This window comes from Meriones unguiculatus, chromosome 16 (assembly GCF_030254825.1).
Source record: "Meriones unguiculatus strain TT.TT164.6M chromosome 16, Bangor_MerUng_6.1, whole genome shotgun sequence".
Lineage (NCBI taxonomy): Eukaryota > Metazoa > Chordata > Mammalia > Rodentia > Muridae > Meriones > Meriones unguiculatus.
This window is the reverse complement of record NC_083363.1, coordinates 28,835,959-28,853,934: the sequence shown is the minus strand read 5'-3', so window position 1 is coordinate 28,853,934 and position 17,976 is coordinate 28,835,959. Positions and strand designations below refer to the sequence as shown.

The 17,976-nt window shown below is 49.5% G+C and overlaps 1 protein-coding gene across 2 annotated transcripts; it reads right to left on the bottom strand.

The window, feature by feature from the left end:
- Positions 1-79: 79 nt before the first annotated feature.
- Positions 80-17,776, bottom strand: Mrps18a (mitochondrial ribosomal protein S18A). 2 transcript variants are annotated; one of them, XM_021640184.2, is made up of 6 exons: positions 17,343-17,741; positions 10,369-10,400; positions 6,734-6,841; positions 3,566-3,689; positions 3,293-3,362; positions 80-505 (listed from the first exon to the last, which is right to left on the bottom strand). In XM_021640184.2, the coding sequence occupies exons 1-6, from the start codon at positions 17,554-17,556 to the stop codon at positions 361-363; spliced, it is 693 nt and encodes a 230-aa protein (XP_021495859.1). In that variant the 5' UTR covers positions 17,557-17,741; the 3' UTR covers positions 80-360. The 2 variants fall into 2 exon arrangements, with proteins under 2 accessions (XP_021495859.1, XP_021495860.1); XM_021640185.2 differs by lacking the exon at positions 6,734-6,841 and having other exon boundaries at positions 17,343-17,776.
- Between the last annotated feature and the right edge of the window lie 200 nt (positions 17,777-17,976).

Here is a 17,976-nt window from a genome sequence, read left to right as displayed (position 1 = left end):
GGACCCGTTCCAGTCACGCTCCAGGGCCCGCTCAGAGACGAGCAGTCTGCACAGCTAGAGATCAGCATGGGTCCACATCTGTAAGCACACAGGGAAGCTGAGAGCCTGCTTTATTGCGTTTCCTTGGGTAAGACTCCCGCCCTTGCGCCGACCTCAGCCTAAGCCAGTCAGAGGACCACGCTGGCCAGGAGGTCCAGCTCCTGCCTGTCCCTGGCTCCCAGCACTGCAGCTGGGCAGATCCAGGGAACAGGGGTTAGTCCCAACGTCCCCGTGCTGTTTGTGGAGGACAGTGGTCCTATGGGAGGGCCAAGTGCGGCATCTGGAAGGTCCTAGTCGGGGTCTTTGGCAGCACCGCTCCCATTAATGTAACAGCTTCAAAGGCCTTCTGAAGTAGCAGACATTGTCTTTCAGGAGTGGTGACCCCACAGGCATACCCACCTTGTCCCAACGGTGGCCTTTTTTGTAGATGGGCCTGACGGACTTGGGAGCCCAGCGAGTCAGGAAGCTGTAGAGGGAACACAGGAAGCCTGCTGAGACAGGAAGAGTAGGACACTGTCCCCCGGGGGCTAGGCTACAGTGCACGCACTGTCTCTTTTACCAGTTTTCCTTTCTCAAAGGGTAAAGGATACCCTCCTCACTCGACCCCAGAGAAACTGCTGTTTTGTAAACAGATGGCTGAGATCTTGCTGCTACAAGTATGTGGCCAGGGTTCGGGCAGGGTCAGGCAGCCCAGACCCAGTTCCCTTCATCTTTACGAGTTGTCAGAGTGCATCCACACTGCAGGGAGAAGGCGGAGGAAGAGGCTGAGAATAAGGTCTTCTCTGACTGAAGCTAAGGACAGGAATGCAATGTAAAGGCTGGGGGTGGGGGCTGCACCATCCCACTAGGCTCCTTTAGATATCCTAGCATCCAGGGAACTCCTCCCCGGGGCACTCCAATCATCGCAGGACCCCATCCCTCACCCAACCTGATGGGAAGCAGGGGACGAGCACAGCGGTGCAGTCCCAGTCCAGCAGGTTTCTGTAAGCAGGAGGGGGCAGGGAAAGATGGCGGCCACCCATGGCCCTCTGGCCTCCTTTGGGGATAGCCTGGGCCCTGATTGTTCCTGGAAGAGTGGCTCATAGCACAAGACTTGAGTTTACTCTGTTCATAATGAAACCTGGCTCAGGACCAGAAAGGCCCATCCTTTATCCTCAGAGTTCAGCCACAAAGGCCAGGAGTTCTGCGTTCTATGTGAGGTTGAGACTTGCCCTGGCCGTCTCTAGGGACCCTCAAGTAAAAGCGTCTTAATTTAAAAACTAGTATTCCTGGCAGAAATTAAAATTTATGTTTTGGCTGACATCTTTTGGCTGAAAAAAAAAAAAGGATTGCTGATTCATGCCTTTCCAGCGTGCTCCTCTGGACCCTGGCCTTCAGCTGTTAGGCTCATGTAGAGAGGGAGCCATGGGACATCCATGCTATGCCACGTGTGTGCTGGGCACAGGAGGCAGGAAGACAAGGCTTTCCTTAGTTGGCTGAAGAAACCCACTGTGCGGAGGGTTCTGCATGCACACGGGCTGCTGTTTCCATGGTCAGCTGTCCTAGGACAACAGGTTAGTCCAGCATAGGTCCCCTCACCACCAGCTAGCCCTTTAGATGGCCTCTCCCATTCCCTAAAGGGAGGGGTGAAGACAGGGTTTGGGAGCAGGCCCATGAAATAGGGTATTCACCAGGACTCAGAAGACCGTGCTGACCAGACTGTCCAGAGCTATCCTCCTCAGCTAGCCTTGCCTGTGCCTGCACCACATGGGGCAGCGGCTCTCTATGAACACCTCAGCTCTAGCGAGAACTCAGGGTTTCCTAAAGCAGCCCCTTCTCACCTCTCCTGAGTAAGGTCTGGCCTGTACCCCATTTGTGCTGAGCACAGAGATGAGAGGTGACGCCATCCCCTCTGCTGGAGAATATAATGCTGCACCAGGGTGCTGAGGACAGGGGGGAGTGAGTAAGGCCTGGGCCCTGAGTGCAGCCTAGGGGCCTTTGGGTGCAATCACAGCATCCCTTGTACAGAGGCAGGACCTTCTGAGCTGGGACGTCCCCTCCCCCAGGATGGCCTTTTGCAACTCAAGAGCCCCACACATCATCAATCCTGTGTCACACTAAAGGACACCGGATGGAAGGGAGGGAGCCTGGCCTAGCTTCAAAGGCCCAAGGGCAGAATAGATTGTGTCCTCAGGCCTGCGGCTGTCTCTTAAAAAGCTCGGGGTGGGTTCAGCCCCCAAATGGATCAGAGCATGCCCTGCTCCTTGGAGCTGCTGGAAGATAGCCCAGTCTAGCTCTGGCTCAGCCGTTGGGGGGTGGAGGGGAGAGGAGAGGAGACAAGGCACAAAGAAGCAAGCCTGCATTGCCCTAGCTCACACCCTCTGCCTAGCAACTTGGCCTCCCAGCCTCCACCTGGGTCTGGTAGGATCTCTGTAAAGGTCTGTGGAGGCTGAGCCATCTTGCTCTGCCTCAGTCACCCTGAAGAGTATCTGCCTTGCTCACTATCACCACAGGCAGCTTCACACAGGGGGAGAGAGGAGCTGCTGGTAGGCGCATAAGAACTGCAGAATCAACTCTACAGACCCAGCTCTTCTCTGGACAAGGAAATATTACAGATCTAGTTGCCTGTGAGGGTGAGGGGAACCTGCAAGAGGACAGCTGCAAGAGCTGCAAGTGTTAGGAGAGAATCTGCTCTCCCTGGAGGAGGAGCCTGCCCACCCTGCTGCTGCTTGAGGCCTGACTTGCATCTCTTCTCCCGAAACCTCAGGATAGCTCAAGATGCCAAAAGAAGTTGTGTAGGCTGTTATTGGTAGGACTCCAGGGAGCAGTGGTGGTGACTGAGCGTATACACAGGCTGCTTTGATGGGATGCTGTATACAGTGGCCCTATCAGGCAGTCCTCCCATGCCTAAGGCCTTGCTCTGCCCTGTAATGAATGACTGCACTGCTGGAGAGAGCAGGGACACACGAAGTTTGTGGAAGTGCTCTGACTTCCCCATAGCAATGCACTGTGATATCAACAGGGATTAACAGAGTCTATGCCCAACAAGTAGCCTCCTTGACCCTGTGTCAAGTCCCTCCAGGACAGGAGAGAGGAGGAAGGGAGGTGGCAGACAGCATACAAGACAGCCATGGCAGAAGAGGGGTGGGTGTGCTTGGAAATGGAGCAGCCAACACACACTCAGCTCTCCTGGGCTCCGAGGCCCATGGGACAGCTTCTCCAGAACAGTGAGAGCCACAGGATGCTTGGGTCGATTGTACTCATGTCTTCTTACCGGTTGAGCTTGGGCTTACTCTTTGGTACAAATCCTTCTGGAAGCTGTGGCCTGTGGTTTGGGAACAGACCTGAGTGGAAGAACATACAAGGTGTGAGTCACCATTATTCTGAAAGGACAAGGGTAAAGACCATGGGAGTGCGGAGCAGGGGACACCTCAGGGGTGGGAGGAGCATAAGCTCAGTGCTCGCTCACCACCTCTCCTCCAGCTGTGACAGTGGCTGGGAAGAGGAGCCTGAGTTCCACGCCCCTCTTAGCCTCGGGTAACCTGACCTGCTCGGTGAGCCATCTTCACACACTCCTCGATTTTTCGGTGTTCTTCCCGGCACAAGCCTGTTACACGCCGGGGCAGCATGCCCCCATGAGGCCGGATGAACTGACTAAGCAGCAGCACATCCTAGTGGAAACCAAAAATTGAATGTGCATCAGCTGGGTTTGCATGTATGCTGGGGACTAGGACGGTGTCCTCTGCAGGGGTCCCAGCACGGTAACTCATAGGATTTCTATTCTCCATTGCCAGCCAAAGGGCTCCCAGGCACCCTCCTAAAAATCTTCTGACACATCAGTGTGACCAGAAATGCTTAGTGACTGTTTTTCCACCTGTCTTTCTTGGTGGTAAAATGTCTGCGGGTCATTTTCCTCTGCTGAGATGGGACATGTCAAGCATTTCCTAGAGAGGAAATGCCTGTTCCATCTCAGTCCCCAGAATCTAGATGACACAGGTGAGGTTCACATAGACAGCTGCTTCTGCTCAGTTGCTAGGCAGGCAAATGAGCTGAGGAGGGAACTGGGCTGAGAATTCAATCCACATTTCCTACGCCCTGTTACCCAGATTGGAATGGGTCCTTGGTCTTCCTTATAGCACCACACACCTAACAAACTGTGCAGAATAAGCCTAGTCAAAAGAACAACCCTCTCTTCCACCATAAAGGGCTTGAAGGGTTAAATAACACTTGCCCCTACCAGGGCCCAAGGTCAGCCTCTGTCACCGTCCATTTACCAATCTGGTGCCTTTGCTGTATGACTGCCAATTTGTTTTGATCACTGAACAGTTCCTGGGACCCAGGCCTGAAACGCTCAGCCCTGCACTGGTCGGAAGCAGGTAACAAGCCTTGGGCTAAGCCAGAGCTAACATGCTGGCATGCATCCTCAGCACTGTTCACTGCAGGCTGCCAAGCCAGCCGACAGTTGCTCACAGCCTGGGCCAACAGTGCTCCTTGTGGAAAGGGGAAAAAGGAAAAACAACTTTAGCCTTTACCTTGGAGAGAATTAAATTTCTTCTCCTGGAACAACAGAGCCAAATCAATTTCCTGGAAATGGCCAGCAGGACAGCGACACTGCGTGGCTGGGCAGGTGGGGGCTTAGCTGCCTAGCAGCAGCTGAGAGCACAGGCATCCCTGCCCATTCACTGACATCCACGAGGCAAGAAGCCCTGACCTCAGCCTCTGCACTTACTTGCAGAGGACCCACGGCAGGGTGAGTGCCCTGCTCCTGCCCCCACGCCTGGGGGTGGACTGAAGCCAAGGCTCCCTCCCAGCCCAGGAGATTAGTTGGGTCACTCTGTTCAGATCTTCCTGCTCTTATCACCTGACCAGGATCTCTGCCCTCAGTCATCCTGTGCCTTAAAGGGGAACTGGGACAACAAAGGTCAAACTGGCCTGGAGCCTGAATCACCTGAAACCCCAAAATAGAGTGCCCATGTCGCCAGTGACGGCTCTGAGGAACAAGTGTGGGGTATCCAGGACTGGTCCTATCTTGTCTGCAGGGCAGCAGTTAGCACAGCATAGGCTCTGGAATGTGGGTCCCGGCTCCGATACTTGGTGCTGGGTAAGAGCAGCCAAGTTTGTTAAACTCCCCATGCTTGAGATTCCCTCACTGCAAAGCAAGGACAAAGAAGTCCCTATTGCATAGGGACAATCAGAAATCTAAGGGTCGTAAACGGCTCAGCTGGTAAATATACTTGCCACCATGCCTGACTATTTGAGTTTGATCCCAGGGACCTCCACGTAGGAAGGAGAGGACTGACCTCCACGCATGTGCTCTGTGCCCTCACACATAAACACACTCAAAAACAAAATAAAACAGAACAAACAAAAAGCCCCAAACCTAAGTGAGCTACATAAAGCCCATGACTGCTCAGGACAGGGCCTCTCGGAGCAGGCCCCATACTTGCTCTGCTGCCCGCTGCTGGATGTGCTCATGGTCATCTCCTTTCCCAGAAGCAGCTGTTCTGGACGAGCAGAGCAATCGGGTGGCCTGGAGACCCACTGTGGAGACTCACATGTGTCTGCAGTTCACACTGTGATCCACCTCATTACCCAAGGGGAGGGGCGCCAAATCCAGACCCGATTCCATCCCCGTGAGAACTACCCCTGCCATTCTGAACAAGGCCGCAAACTCAGCCAGTGGCGTCCAGCCCTGTGAGAACTTTAAAAATGGCAAGCTGAATGGGTCTGTTTGAGGCTGAGTTGTAAGAGCAATGATTTTCCTTTGAAAACAAACAAAATGCGTGAGCAGTTTGCCTGCATGTACATGCACCACCTGTCTACTCAGAATCCTTCGGGGACATAGAGGGCACTGAATACTCTGGGACTGGAGTGATGGTGGTTGTGAGCTGCCACGTAGGTGCCAGAAGCTGAATTAACTAAGGTCCTGTGCAGGAGATGCAGATGCTCTTAACCGCTAAACCATCTCTCCAGCCCCATATTTACTTTTAATTTCTTTAAAAAAATTATTTGAGCTGGGCGTGGTGGTGCACACCTGTAATCCCAGCACTCGGGGAGGCAGAGGCAGGGGGGATCTTTGTGAATCTGAGGCCAGCCTGGTCTACAAAGCGAGTCCAGGAGAGCCAAGGCTACACAGAGAAACCCTGTCTCAAAAAACCAAAAACACCCCAAAATTTATTTTTTGAGATTTTATTGATTTTTATTTTATGCATATAGGTATGTTGGCTATGCATGTATAAGTACCATATGCATGCAGTACCTGTGGAGGCCGGAAGAGGGCACTGGAATCTTTGGAACTTGATATGTACAGCTTTATCCACTATGTGCTACCCTGTCCCCTGGAAGGGCAGTCAGTGTGTTTAACCACTGAGCCATTTTTCCAGCCATCAGGACAGAATTTTCTTTTTTCTTTTTCTTTTTGAGACAAGGTTTCTCTGTGTAGCCCTGGCTGTCCCAGACTCACTTTGTAGACCAGGCTGGCCTCGAATTCACAGAGATGAGCCTTCCTCTGCCTCCCTGAGTGCCGGGATCAAAGGTGTGTGCCACCGTGCCCAGCTAGCCCAGAATTTCTTAAAGCTCATTCAAGTCTAACACAGCCAGGCTGACAGCTACTGGACAAAGCGCGTTGTCTTTGACGGCCTTGTGAAGTGCAGTTGTCACTGTACGGGGAGGGCACCAGTGAGTGCAGGGTAATGGTCTCTATGTCCACACTCACCTCGTAGTTATATTTGTGCTTTAGGTTCCAGCGGCAGATGGGGCACTGGCCTGAGGGGTTAGGGGGATCTGGAGCCACCTTGGGAGTTTCTAGGATTCGACCTTCAATCTAAAAAGCAGGGGGAGAAAAAGCCAGTGTAAGAGTGTGAGAGCCTGGATCAGGCATGCAGGCCCTCTCAGTCTGAGCACACCCTGCCTCATGCAGCCAGCATACTTCTGGGGTCTCATGGTAGCAACTAACAGGCCTGCCTGCTCGGTAGAGATCTTAGCTGTTATATGCTGGGCCTTGGCCACAGGGATGTGGTTGGATAGCCAGACAGGTGATGCATACCTGTAACCTCAGTACCAGGTGACAGAGGCAGGAAAACTGTCCAAAGCTAGCCTGGCCTACATAGCATTAAGTTCCAAGTCAGCAGAGGTTACACAGAAAGACTCTTGCCCCAAAGCCAGACCAAACAGCAATGACAATGGAGGTATAGAAACTGGTATCTCGACCAGTGTTCTCAACCTTTCTAATGTTTTGACCCTTTAATACAGTTCCTCATGTTGTGGTGACCCTAATCATAATATTACAGTTGTTGTTGCTTCGTGACTCTAAGTTTGCTACTGTCATGAATGGTAATGTACATGTCTGTGTTTCTGGAGAGTCTTTTGGGGTGAGACCACAGGCTGAAATCTGCTGCACTAGAGGCAGCAGTTTGCTGTAGCGGCCCTGAGCCCAGGCTTCCTCCCGCCTCTTTAATACATGCACGTGGTTATAAGTTCTAAATGGGGGCTGGACAGACGGCTCACCATCTACAAGTACCTGCTGCTCTTGCACAGGACTGGGCTTCGGTTTCCCAGTATTCCAGTTCCAAGGGCATCTGATGTCCTTTCCTGGCCTCCCAAGAAAACCGCATGCACATGTACATATACAGACAGCTGGTCATACATATCAAAAGTTCCAAACGGCATAGAGATGTGCTACTCAAAGAAAGCTTCCCCCTACCCTATACGTTCTCTGCAGAGGAGAGAAGTTTCCAGCTTCATGGAACAGAGCCATGCTAGCAGAGTCTATGCTAGCAGGTCCCAACCAGAGACAACATCCCCCCGCCTTCCCATTTGGCCATGTCTGGGGACATTTTTGATCGCACAGCTCAGGAAAGGGGTATTCTGGGCACCTAGCAAGGATGTACAGGGAAGCCCTCACAACAACGAACACCAGCCAACGTGAAGCTGAGAAACCCTGTGAACAGCAAGGCAAGCAGGTGTCTGTGCGTACTGCTGCTCCTCTCTCCTCCTGAGAACACACAGGAAACACAGGAGGATCAACACAGTGCACCCCCTCCTCTAAAAACAACCAGGGTCTCAATACGTAGCCTCAGTTGGCTTGAACTCACCCCTGCAGTGAGCCTCTTGCCTCTGCTTCCTGAGTTCTGGGATTGTGGTTCTCTTTACTTCTATCATTTTGGATAACACCTTTTAAATACCCTGCAGATGCCATACGTGGCATGACCTTCCCATCATGAATGTACCCTGTGACCCAGCCTTGGAAAGGCTAAGTGTACTAGAGCAATGATCTAGGAGTCAGCTCCAGCCTCTCTGAGGGTGAGCTTGAGAGCATAGCAAGATGGATCTGAGAGGTACTGGGATAGAAGCAGCGCAGTCCCCTTGGCTGGGACTGGCCAAGGGAAAGAGGCTAGAAGTTCTGCTCAGTTCTGCCAGGCACCATTACCCACCCCCACTTCTACCATGGCAACCCCAAACACGTCAGAGAGAAGCTGTGGGCCAGGGAAAACTGAAGGTGCATGGGAGGCCTTGGGAGGGACCTTGAGGGCCCCAGGGGAGCGCTAACATTCACTGGATCACTGTTATTCACCTCCTTCTGTGCTAAGAATGGCTCACATGTACCAGTTCATTTAACTCCCACAACTTGGTGGAGCAGGCGCCAGGTCTTATTTTGGAGGACACGCCCCCACAGTCAGCCACAGCAGCACCTGACCAGACATGCACTGGCTCGCCCCAGAGCCACAGTGTCTCCAGGTCCCTTTTACAAACAGCACATCCATGCCTCGCATGAAAAACCCTCTTTACATTTCAAGTCAGGGTGAGCAGCACTGTCAGCTGCGAAGGAAGCCTTTAATTCTGAATGTCTAATGGATTAGATTCTCAGAGAGATGCTGTTATTGGTGGTGAACTAGTTAGTTTTGAATGTGGTAGATGACAGCCAGACAGGGTCTGCCAGAGTCTTTAAGAGGAAGCGGAAACGGCCAACAGAAGAATAATGGGTATTCTAACATGCTGGAGAAAAAGCTGGACCCAGGACAGCAGCTGCAGTAGCAGTGGACAGGGAACACTCTCTTTAGCACTGAGCACTCTGTACCCAGAAAAGCAGAAGCAAGGAGACACTTCAAAAGTCTGATGTCAGCTTGGGTGTAATGGTGTACAACTTTACTCCCAGCACTCAGGAGGTAGAGGCAGCCAGATCTCTGTGAGTTTAAGGCCAGCCTGGTCTACAAAATGAGTTTAAGGATAGCCAAGGCTACATAGAGAGACCTTGTTTCAAAAAAAAAAACAAAAAACAAACAAACAAACAAAAAGGCTGATGTCATTCTTTTTTTTGAGCATAGACTTGATAAAGTGAATGCTTGTTTTAGTTTTTTTGGTGTTTGAGACCAGGTCTCATGTAGTCCAGGTTTGCTTTGATCTCACTATATAGCTGAGGATGGCCTTGAACTCCTGATTCTCCAAGTACAGGGATTACAGATATGCACAATAATGCCCAGATTGTTTTAGGTTTTAATCAGAGAACTAGAGAAATGCCACAAGGGGATGGAGTTCCCTGAAAGGAAGAACTGGGTGGATGCTAACCAGTGGGAAGACCGAGGAGGTATTCTGGAAGAATGACTGGATTTGTCCTGGGGATAAGACTGGCTTGGGGAGGACTAACTATATTTGGCTGACTGCCAGAGAGGTTAAGCTCCTGGTTGACATGGAAGTTCCCGAGCCTTCTGGGAGCTCTGTGAGGTGGCTGGGAATTTCTTGGAGGGATAGAAGGCCATGTGAAAACAAGGTTGTCTTTTAAGGATTATGAGATAATCTAGGCCCCATGACTGACTCCCCAAGGGAGGTGACATGGGCCCAGTGAGAGAAAGGGGGGTGGGAAGGTGGAAGGCTCGTTCTAGCTTTCTTACAGAGAACAAAGCTGGTGCCAGCTAGGGAGGTTAGGGCCTAGGGACTGTCAACTCTTAAAGCATCACGTAAGGGTACTTTGTCACTCCAGACAGGAGGCAAGGTCCCTGGCTCTGGGCCAACTAACTCGTCGGCTTGCCATGCTGCCTTAGTTTCCCCTTTAGGAAACTGATTTATTATCTGCCAGAGAACATATTAGTAAAGGCCCCTGAGACTTTTGTCATACAAAAGGTCACTTTAATCAAGCAACAGATACCTCAGCCCGGGCACAGCAACTGTTCCTGATTAACCATACCACGGCACACAGCCCGAAAAATAGTAGACTTCAGGATTTATGGTCTCCGAGGGAGCAGATCCTGGAGCCAGGAGTCCAGATTGGGCCTCCCTCCTTCCACCCCTCAGAGGAGCAGCCAGGCGGCTCCGAGAGTTAAGGAGGTCGTGAGTGGCCAACGCAGCGATACTTACTATAGTCGTCTTCCCTTCTTGGATCTCCACCACTACAGAGATAAAGGGGAAAAATTAGGTCAGCCATTTAATAAGGAACAGGGAGTTTCAAATAACAGCTCAAATTCTACATAGGCAGAGGAGAGGAGCCTCCAGTCTGCACTCTCCCACGGTCCCTGCTGGGGACAGGGTTCACCCCCAAGTGCCAAGGCACTATGCCCTACAGGCTGGCCATGGGCAAGCCTGGGACACCCGGGCTGCAGCATCTCTCTGGGATTAAGGATCCAGGCTAGTTTTTTTTTTTGTGTGTGTGTGTGTATGTGTGTTTTGAAGCGGAGATTCATCTTGATTCTGTCTAGAAGAATTAGCAAACTAAATAGCTGCAGCAGGAAAACTGCTATCAGTTTGAGGTCAGCCTGGGCTAAAAAAGTAACCCAAAAGCTTTGGAGCAGCAGGCCCAAAAGGATCAGAAGTACCGCTTGCACATACTCCTTTGCAGAGTGAGGCAGACTGAAGTGGCTTCTGTCTCTGGAGGGTCTGCAATCTAAAACACGGTGCTGTCTGTTTTCCAACGGTGGCTTATCAGCGAGAGAAACCCACTCCTAAAGAGGTATCCTGAGAATCCTGTGTCAAGACTGCATCAAACTGGCCATGAGGGAAATCCTCGCCTCCATCCTTCTTCATCTCTCCCTAAAGGGTTATGTTCTGTTACTGTACCAGAGAAATGAGATGGAAGAGCCTGCATCCTGCAGCCTGCAGACAGCAGGTTCAGCAGGGCTTCAGGAACACTGCTATTCTACCCTGAGGGTAGCCCAGGCCTACTGATGCCTGAGGTGGGCAAGAGAAAAGCGGAGGCAAGAACATCAGCTGCACACATCTGTCAGGCTACACATATTTCCCATCTCACCTAACTAGGATACCGAATGACAAGGCCACTGATACTCAGAGCTGCCGGCTCACATACAGCAACTGTTCTTGGAGAGTCTCCCACGTTCCTGGCTTGTTTAGAAATACTGCTTGCAAGAACTGGTACACAGCAAATGCTCAATAAATACTACGTTTAAGAGTGAAATAACTGTCACTGTCTTAACTGTTAACTGCTACAACAGGAAGCTTAAGTCCACATAATCTGCAAACTGTCTCTCCAGATACTAAAACCCTACTTAAACTGTCGTTTCCCTCAGCTCTGGCTAACTCAAGAAATAATATAGATTAGAAAAGTGGTAAGGTCCTTGACTCTAAGAATCCAGTGGGCACTAAAGATCTCTCCCAGGAAAAGTTATCCATCTGCAAATACACATTGGCCATGGGCTGCAGGAGGCTCACAGGCAGCTGTGGGGTGTGTTAGAGGCCTGGCTATACCTCAGAGGTGCAAGGGGGTACTTCTGTTTTTTCTTTTCGCCTCACATATTTTCTAAAATAAACATATACAGCTTCTGCAAAACATAATATAAACAATTAAGAGGGCCTGAGGAAAAAAGGCAATGCTAACCCAACCAGAGCCCCTGTCAGCATCTGTGACCACTGAGCTCTGTGACCGACACCTAATTGAACACAGGCTGCCTGAATTAGTCCTCATTTGTTTGCTGGGCAAACCATTCATAAAGAATCGTTACTCCAAAACAACCAAACTGAGAGCCTTCCGTGTCCAACTGCAGACACAGAAAAGAGAAACAATGGCCAGAAAAACCCAGAGGCTTTCGTTGGAGAGCACTATAGCCACTAATGGGAACAAACTAGGTTCCTCGTGTATAAAAGAAACTGCGTCACTTCACACACGGTTCTACTTGTCCAGAAGAGACACCAGCCCAGGGACGGGATGTGGGTGAGACTCAAACTGGTCGTCAGTCTAGAAGCCAGCACAGCTGTAGAGGGAAGGTCACTGTGATGTGTCCACTGCAGAATGGTCCACACAGGGACCACCAGGGAGAGCAGAGGGCGGGCCGATCTCCAGCCCAGAGAGGACCCCAGGTACCCTAGAAACTTCATTACTTTGGAAAGCTCAAATTGGGGGGAGGGCCTGAGGGTAACCGAATGGGAACAAGGACAGGTGTGTGTGGGGTAAGTTTCTGAGAAGTCCCAGGAAACAAAAGTAGAGGGGCGTTCTCATAACACTGAAGTCAGCACCAGGACAATGGCCTGAACACAAAGAGCATAAACATGTGCTTTCCTTCTTGGTCCAGTCACTTGGGCCCTAACCATGAGGTAAACAAGTCTAACGAAACACACATCACTCTCGGCAAAGACCCAAACCCTGAAGTCATCCCACTGGCCCCTGGAATAGAGATCAAAGCCCATGGCAAGCTCCACTGTTCACAAACACTCCCACAGCAACTGCAAGCCAGTGAGTGTCCTTCTAGAAGCTCGTGGGTAAAACAATAGGCAGATGCTTATCTAAGAGAGACAATCTGTCAAAGCAGAGGAATGACCAAAGGAACTCACAGGAGACAGGGACTAATCAGTGTGGGGAGTTAGTGCAGGGGAGAAGGCCTGGCTGGGGCCTGGAGAGAGGAGATAACAATCAAGAATAGTATTGATTTTCAGTGTGCACAGAAAAACATGACAAAACCAAACAAAACCCGAGATCCATTTTGTCTCAGGCTCCTTCTCCATTTAAGAGAAGGTGGGTAAGAAAAGCTGGACTAAGGTTCAGGCACCGATATAAACTTGTTTAGGAAAAATGCAACCACCCCTGAGTCCTGAGATTTGTCAGCATGAAGTAGGCCACCAGAGATGCACTGCTTTCTAAGCAGAACTAAGGCGAAACCTCTCAAGATAGGCACTCCTCATACGCATGAGATGATCTGTCCCAAGTGAGGCAGCCCACGCACTGACAATCAGGAAGTGGGTAACAAGCTCGCTCTACCTCCTGGGCAGAGGAACAGCCGAAGGGTAAGGCACAGGCTTTGCTCTGGAGGAGGGAAGAAAAGCAAGTATGGAAACGTCACGGTAATAAAGCCTATGCCTCATAAAGAGGTCCTCTGAGTGCTTCAGTAAATACTCCTAGGATGGAGTCCAAGACAACTGAATTATAGCAGCCTGCAACAGTCGTGTTGAGACTGTAATGGGTGCAGAAGCCCTTGACAGACACATAAACACAGCCACAGTGAACCGTGGCTATATAAAGACTCAACTGTTTAGTAAAGCAGGCAGTGACGGAAGACAAATGATGGCGGGGTGCAGCTGAAGAAACCAAGGTCTCAAGGATCTCTGGAAACGAAGATCTAAGCAGACTACAAGGAGTGGCTGGAGGCAGCCCTCTGCCCTGCCAGCCAAGACTGCTTGGGCTTTTGGCCACCAATTGCTTTTCTCAAGTGCCGCATCTCCTTCAGTTCAGCTTTCATCATTCGAGTTTCTGGCTCTCTAAAGGGATCCCTGTTTCTCTTCCCTGCAGTTCCTGATGGAATGTCACTGTTCGGGCTTTAGAATGAGTCTCATTGCTTCTTAACAAATTTTTCCTTTAGCAAAGTGCTGAAATCTTATCCCCCTTCCCCCCTCCCCCCAGCAACTTACTCATTCCTCTCAAAGGTTTTTGCTATACAACTGCTCTCCGTATCAGACAGCTCCTTTTAGCTTTCTGTAAGAGATGAGGCAGATTCCCTTTGGCCTTTCACCATTTCTGCACACTCCGCCTGAAGATCATGGTTGTTAACTCATGTGTGCATGGCTTCTTGCTGTGAATGTGTTTCCTTCACAAGGGTGTTAAGGTGGGAAGTTTCTAACACAATCCTTGCTAAATCTGACATTGTCATCGATGGAATCACTACATGTTCCTTAGCAAGTAAGAGCCTTTTAGGAAAGGAGGGAACCAGAGGGAGGGCCTGCCATGGAGCCCCAAGTTTGTATTTCACTGGAGAGGATGACTCTGCCTCTACTCTCAACTCTACTACTTACAGCTGACATTAAGCAAGCTGCTGAATCTTTACAACTGCATCCCCCCAGTCACAAAATAAAGACAGCTAACATCTACTTTTCAGGAAGACTAAGGAGATGTTTTACGGAAAACCTAGCACATCACTGCAAAAAGGCCCTGAGGAATCCAATGGAATTTGTCCCCCTCGGTCTTGCTTCTTCCATAATCCATTCACGGCCACTTTGGGCCTGTATGTACCTGCCAATCACTCCCCTCCAGCCCTGTCTCAGGAACAGGGCTTCACTGTGTAGCTCTGGCTGGCCTGGAACTCTCGGCCAGGCCGACCTTACAGCTCACAGAGATCCACCTCTCTCTGCCTGTTTTCCAAATGCCAAGATTAAAGGTGTGCATCAAGCCAGGCAGTAGTGGGGAATGCCTTTAACCCCAGAGCTTGAGAGGCAGAGGCAGGTGGAGCTCTGAGTTTGAGGCTGGCTTGCTCGACAGAGTGAGTTGAAGGACAGCCAGGGCTATACAGAGACTCCGTTGTGGGCCCCAACCCTCCAAAAAAGGTGTGTGTACATGCATTATACCTAGCCCTCTTGCAAAACTTTCTATCAGTCTGTCTCAACATCAGCACAACTGACATTTTGGGGCAGAGGGTTCTTTGTTGTGGAGTTGTATGTTTGTAAGACATTTAATATCCACTCATCAGATGCTGGTAGTACTGGTTGTGAAAACTAAAAGAGTTTTTAAACATTGCCAAATGTTTGGGGGTTGGAGGAGTGGAATGGATGTGCACCCTCACTGAGAAACAATACACTGGAAAGTTTACAGCAATAACATGGGTACTTGGTCCTCATGAAGTCTTACTACAGTTATGTAGTTTTATCTTTGACAATATTCAAGATGCTTGAATATTTTCAGCAAGAGACTCAGCTTGTTTTCCACACTTTAAATTTTATACATACAATACTATTTGAACGACAAGTATACTAGCTAGACCAATGGAAATCAGCTGTGTGCCTTACTAAAAGGTAGAAAAGCCACAAGGTTCATTTAAAAGTTCAGAAATGGATGATTCAAAAGAATATCAAACACAACAGTACTTTCACATAAAGGCACCACAATTCAATTTAATAGTTAGACTTGAGACCACACTGTCTAAGCAGTGGCTAATAGACAGGAATGATACCAACCAAGGATCTGTAGAGAAGACCATTCCAAAGATTGATTACATAGTTCACCATTCCACAAACTCCCCAGTTTAAAAAAAAAAAAAAAAAAGTCCTTTGGGGCTGGAGAGATGGCTCAGAGGTTAAGAGCACTTGCTACTCTTCTAGAGGTCCTATGTTCAATTCCCAGCAACCATATGGTGGCTCACAACCATCTATAATGAGATCTCATGCCCTCTTATGGTGTGTGGGCATACACGTAGGTAGAATACTGTATAAATAATCTAAAAAAAAAATTCTTTGCTCGGTGTGGTGGTGCATGACTGTAATACCAGCACTTGGGAGGCAGAGACTGCCAGGTGTTGGAGGCCAGCTTGGTCTACCTAGAAAGTTATAAGCTAGCCAAGGCTAGTTAGCAAAACTTTGTCTGAAACAGCTTTCTTAAGTGAAATCTCAAATACTCCGGCTTTAAACCAATTAATTACACAAGAAACTAACCCTCTTGATTTCCTCTTTATCTTTTCAAAGAGAAGACTATATAAGCATAGTAAAGAAACACAGTGAAGAACTGTCAAGGCCCATCACGTGTGGCAGCACACCAGGCCGCCTACACTCAGGTGGCAGAGGCAGGCGGATCTCTGTGACTTAAGAGCCAGCTTGGTCTACATAGCAAGTTTCAGGTAAGCTAAAGCTACACAGTGAGAACCTGTCTCAAAAAACAGAAGACGTTTTAATGCTGCATTTCATAAGGGATATGCAATTTGGAACTGCTAGCACCTGACAGGAGTTACCTTCAAAAATGTTACGTGCTTAAGCCCCAATGTTACAGCATGGGAATAGGTTGAAACACCTTATCCAAGTCCATTCTGTCATTCACAAGATCTCTTTAGTGACTTTCTTAATGAGTTAATCTGACTCTACCAGGGCAGTTACCTGAACTTTTTATTTTCTTGGCAATCATTCCACCAACACCCAGCTTATCTGCCACTTTTCATGAAATTGCTGCGTGAAACTAAAAAGAAACTGTTTCTAAGTTGTGTGTAATGGTTGTGCCTGTAATCACATAACTTGAGAGGCTGAGTTCTCTTTCTCTTTCTGCTCTCTCTCTGTCAATAATGATTACTCTTTTCAATTGGTTATTTTTCAACTTTAACTAATATTCCCTGGTTGGCCAGTACTGTGCTAGAATTTTAAAAGTGAGTTTCCATGCCCCATCGTTTCTTTACCACATCGGTCACTGTTTCCTGCTTCCCACAAAAAACAAAGGAAGATAATATCCGGAAAGACCTTTTCACTCTGTCAGGCTCCATTCTTTTACCAGCCTGGTCAAGAAACATCCTCTTTATGAACATTTCTAACTGAGTTTGCTATTTCCGGTAACAGAATCTTACTGTACTTTCATGCAAACGGATAACTTTCATTAGAACCCAGGCATCACAGGAAAACTATGCTTTCTCCCTTTACACAGCTTGACTTACACACAGCATTCAGCCATAAGTAACCTCTCAGTTGATGCTAGAATCTGCTTACCTTTCCATATTTAATATTAACGAAATGCAGAGGTAACATCTGGCAATTGCCTTTGCACCTTGGCTGCCATCTCTCAGATTAGTAGCTAGGTAGAAAAAGCCTCCACCTACTCACAAAAAGGTAGGCTTTGGGGCATACTTTAATCAAGGAAGGCACTATTAGGAAAATATGGGAGAATTAACATTCAACCCTTTGTAGCTTTTCTGAACCCCGAGATACTCTTGTCTTTAAATGACCAGACCTTTCTCTCAGTCCTCCTTTCGGTAGACACTAAGAACCGGGGGGGTGAAGCATCAGCGCCAGGGTCTAGATTTTTAACCCGCGGAGGGCTGCACCTCCAATGTCTAGAATCGCGCAGAGAGGGAGAGGCACAGCAGAGTTGGCGGAAGTCTCATGTCGCCGTTCTCATGTAACGGAGGTCGCTGGGTCCTGGGACTCACCTTCTCTCAACCCACGAGCTGGAAGCCATAACCAGCCGGTCGCGGAGGGGCCTGCCAGGAAACCTTGCAGCTGCCTCCCGCAGGCGGACACTAGCGCCCTGAAGGCTGCCATCTTGGAAACACACCTGACCTCTTTGGGCACTTCCGCTTCCGGAGCAGGGCGTGCGCAGCCGCTGTGCGGCGAGCGGCGGGTGGTGTTCTCGTGGTTCCTCATCCCTTCTGTTTCAGTCGCGAGTTGGTGTTTTCAAAGAGGTGCCGCTTTGTGTGAAGCCTGTGTTTCGTTGTCAGTGTCCAGGAGAGCTCCTCCGGCTGCCAGAACCTCGTCTTCCCATAGTAAATTACACACCACACCGTTTCAGTAGTTTTTCTTTCTGCGAGCCAGCTGCAGGCGTTCAGCTTTTGCCTTGGAGGCTAGGCCTGTCAGGACGGATTGAAATGCTAATGAACTCTGGCTCTCAGAGCAGCAGACCCGGAATAGAACTGACCTTCCCTCCCACCTGCCAATATTTGTTGCTCATATACACACTTTCTTCCCAGCACTTGGCACCACCTATCCTCTGTCTAGTCTTTGGCGACCTGGTAAACGCTGTGTTAGCGTGCACTTTAAACTTTATTCACTGTGAAAATGACCTTG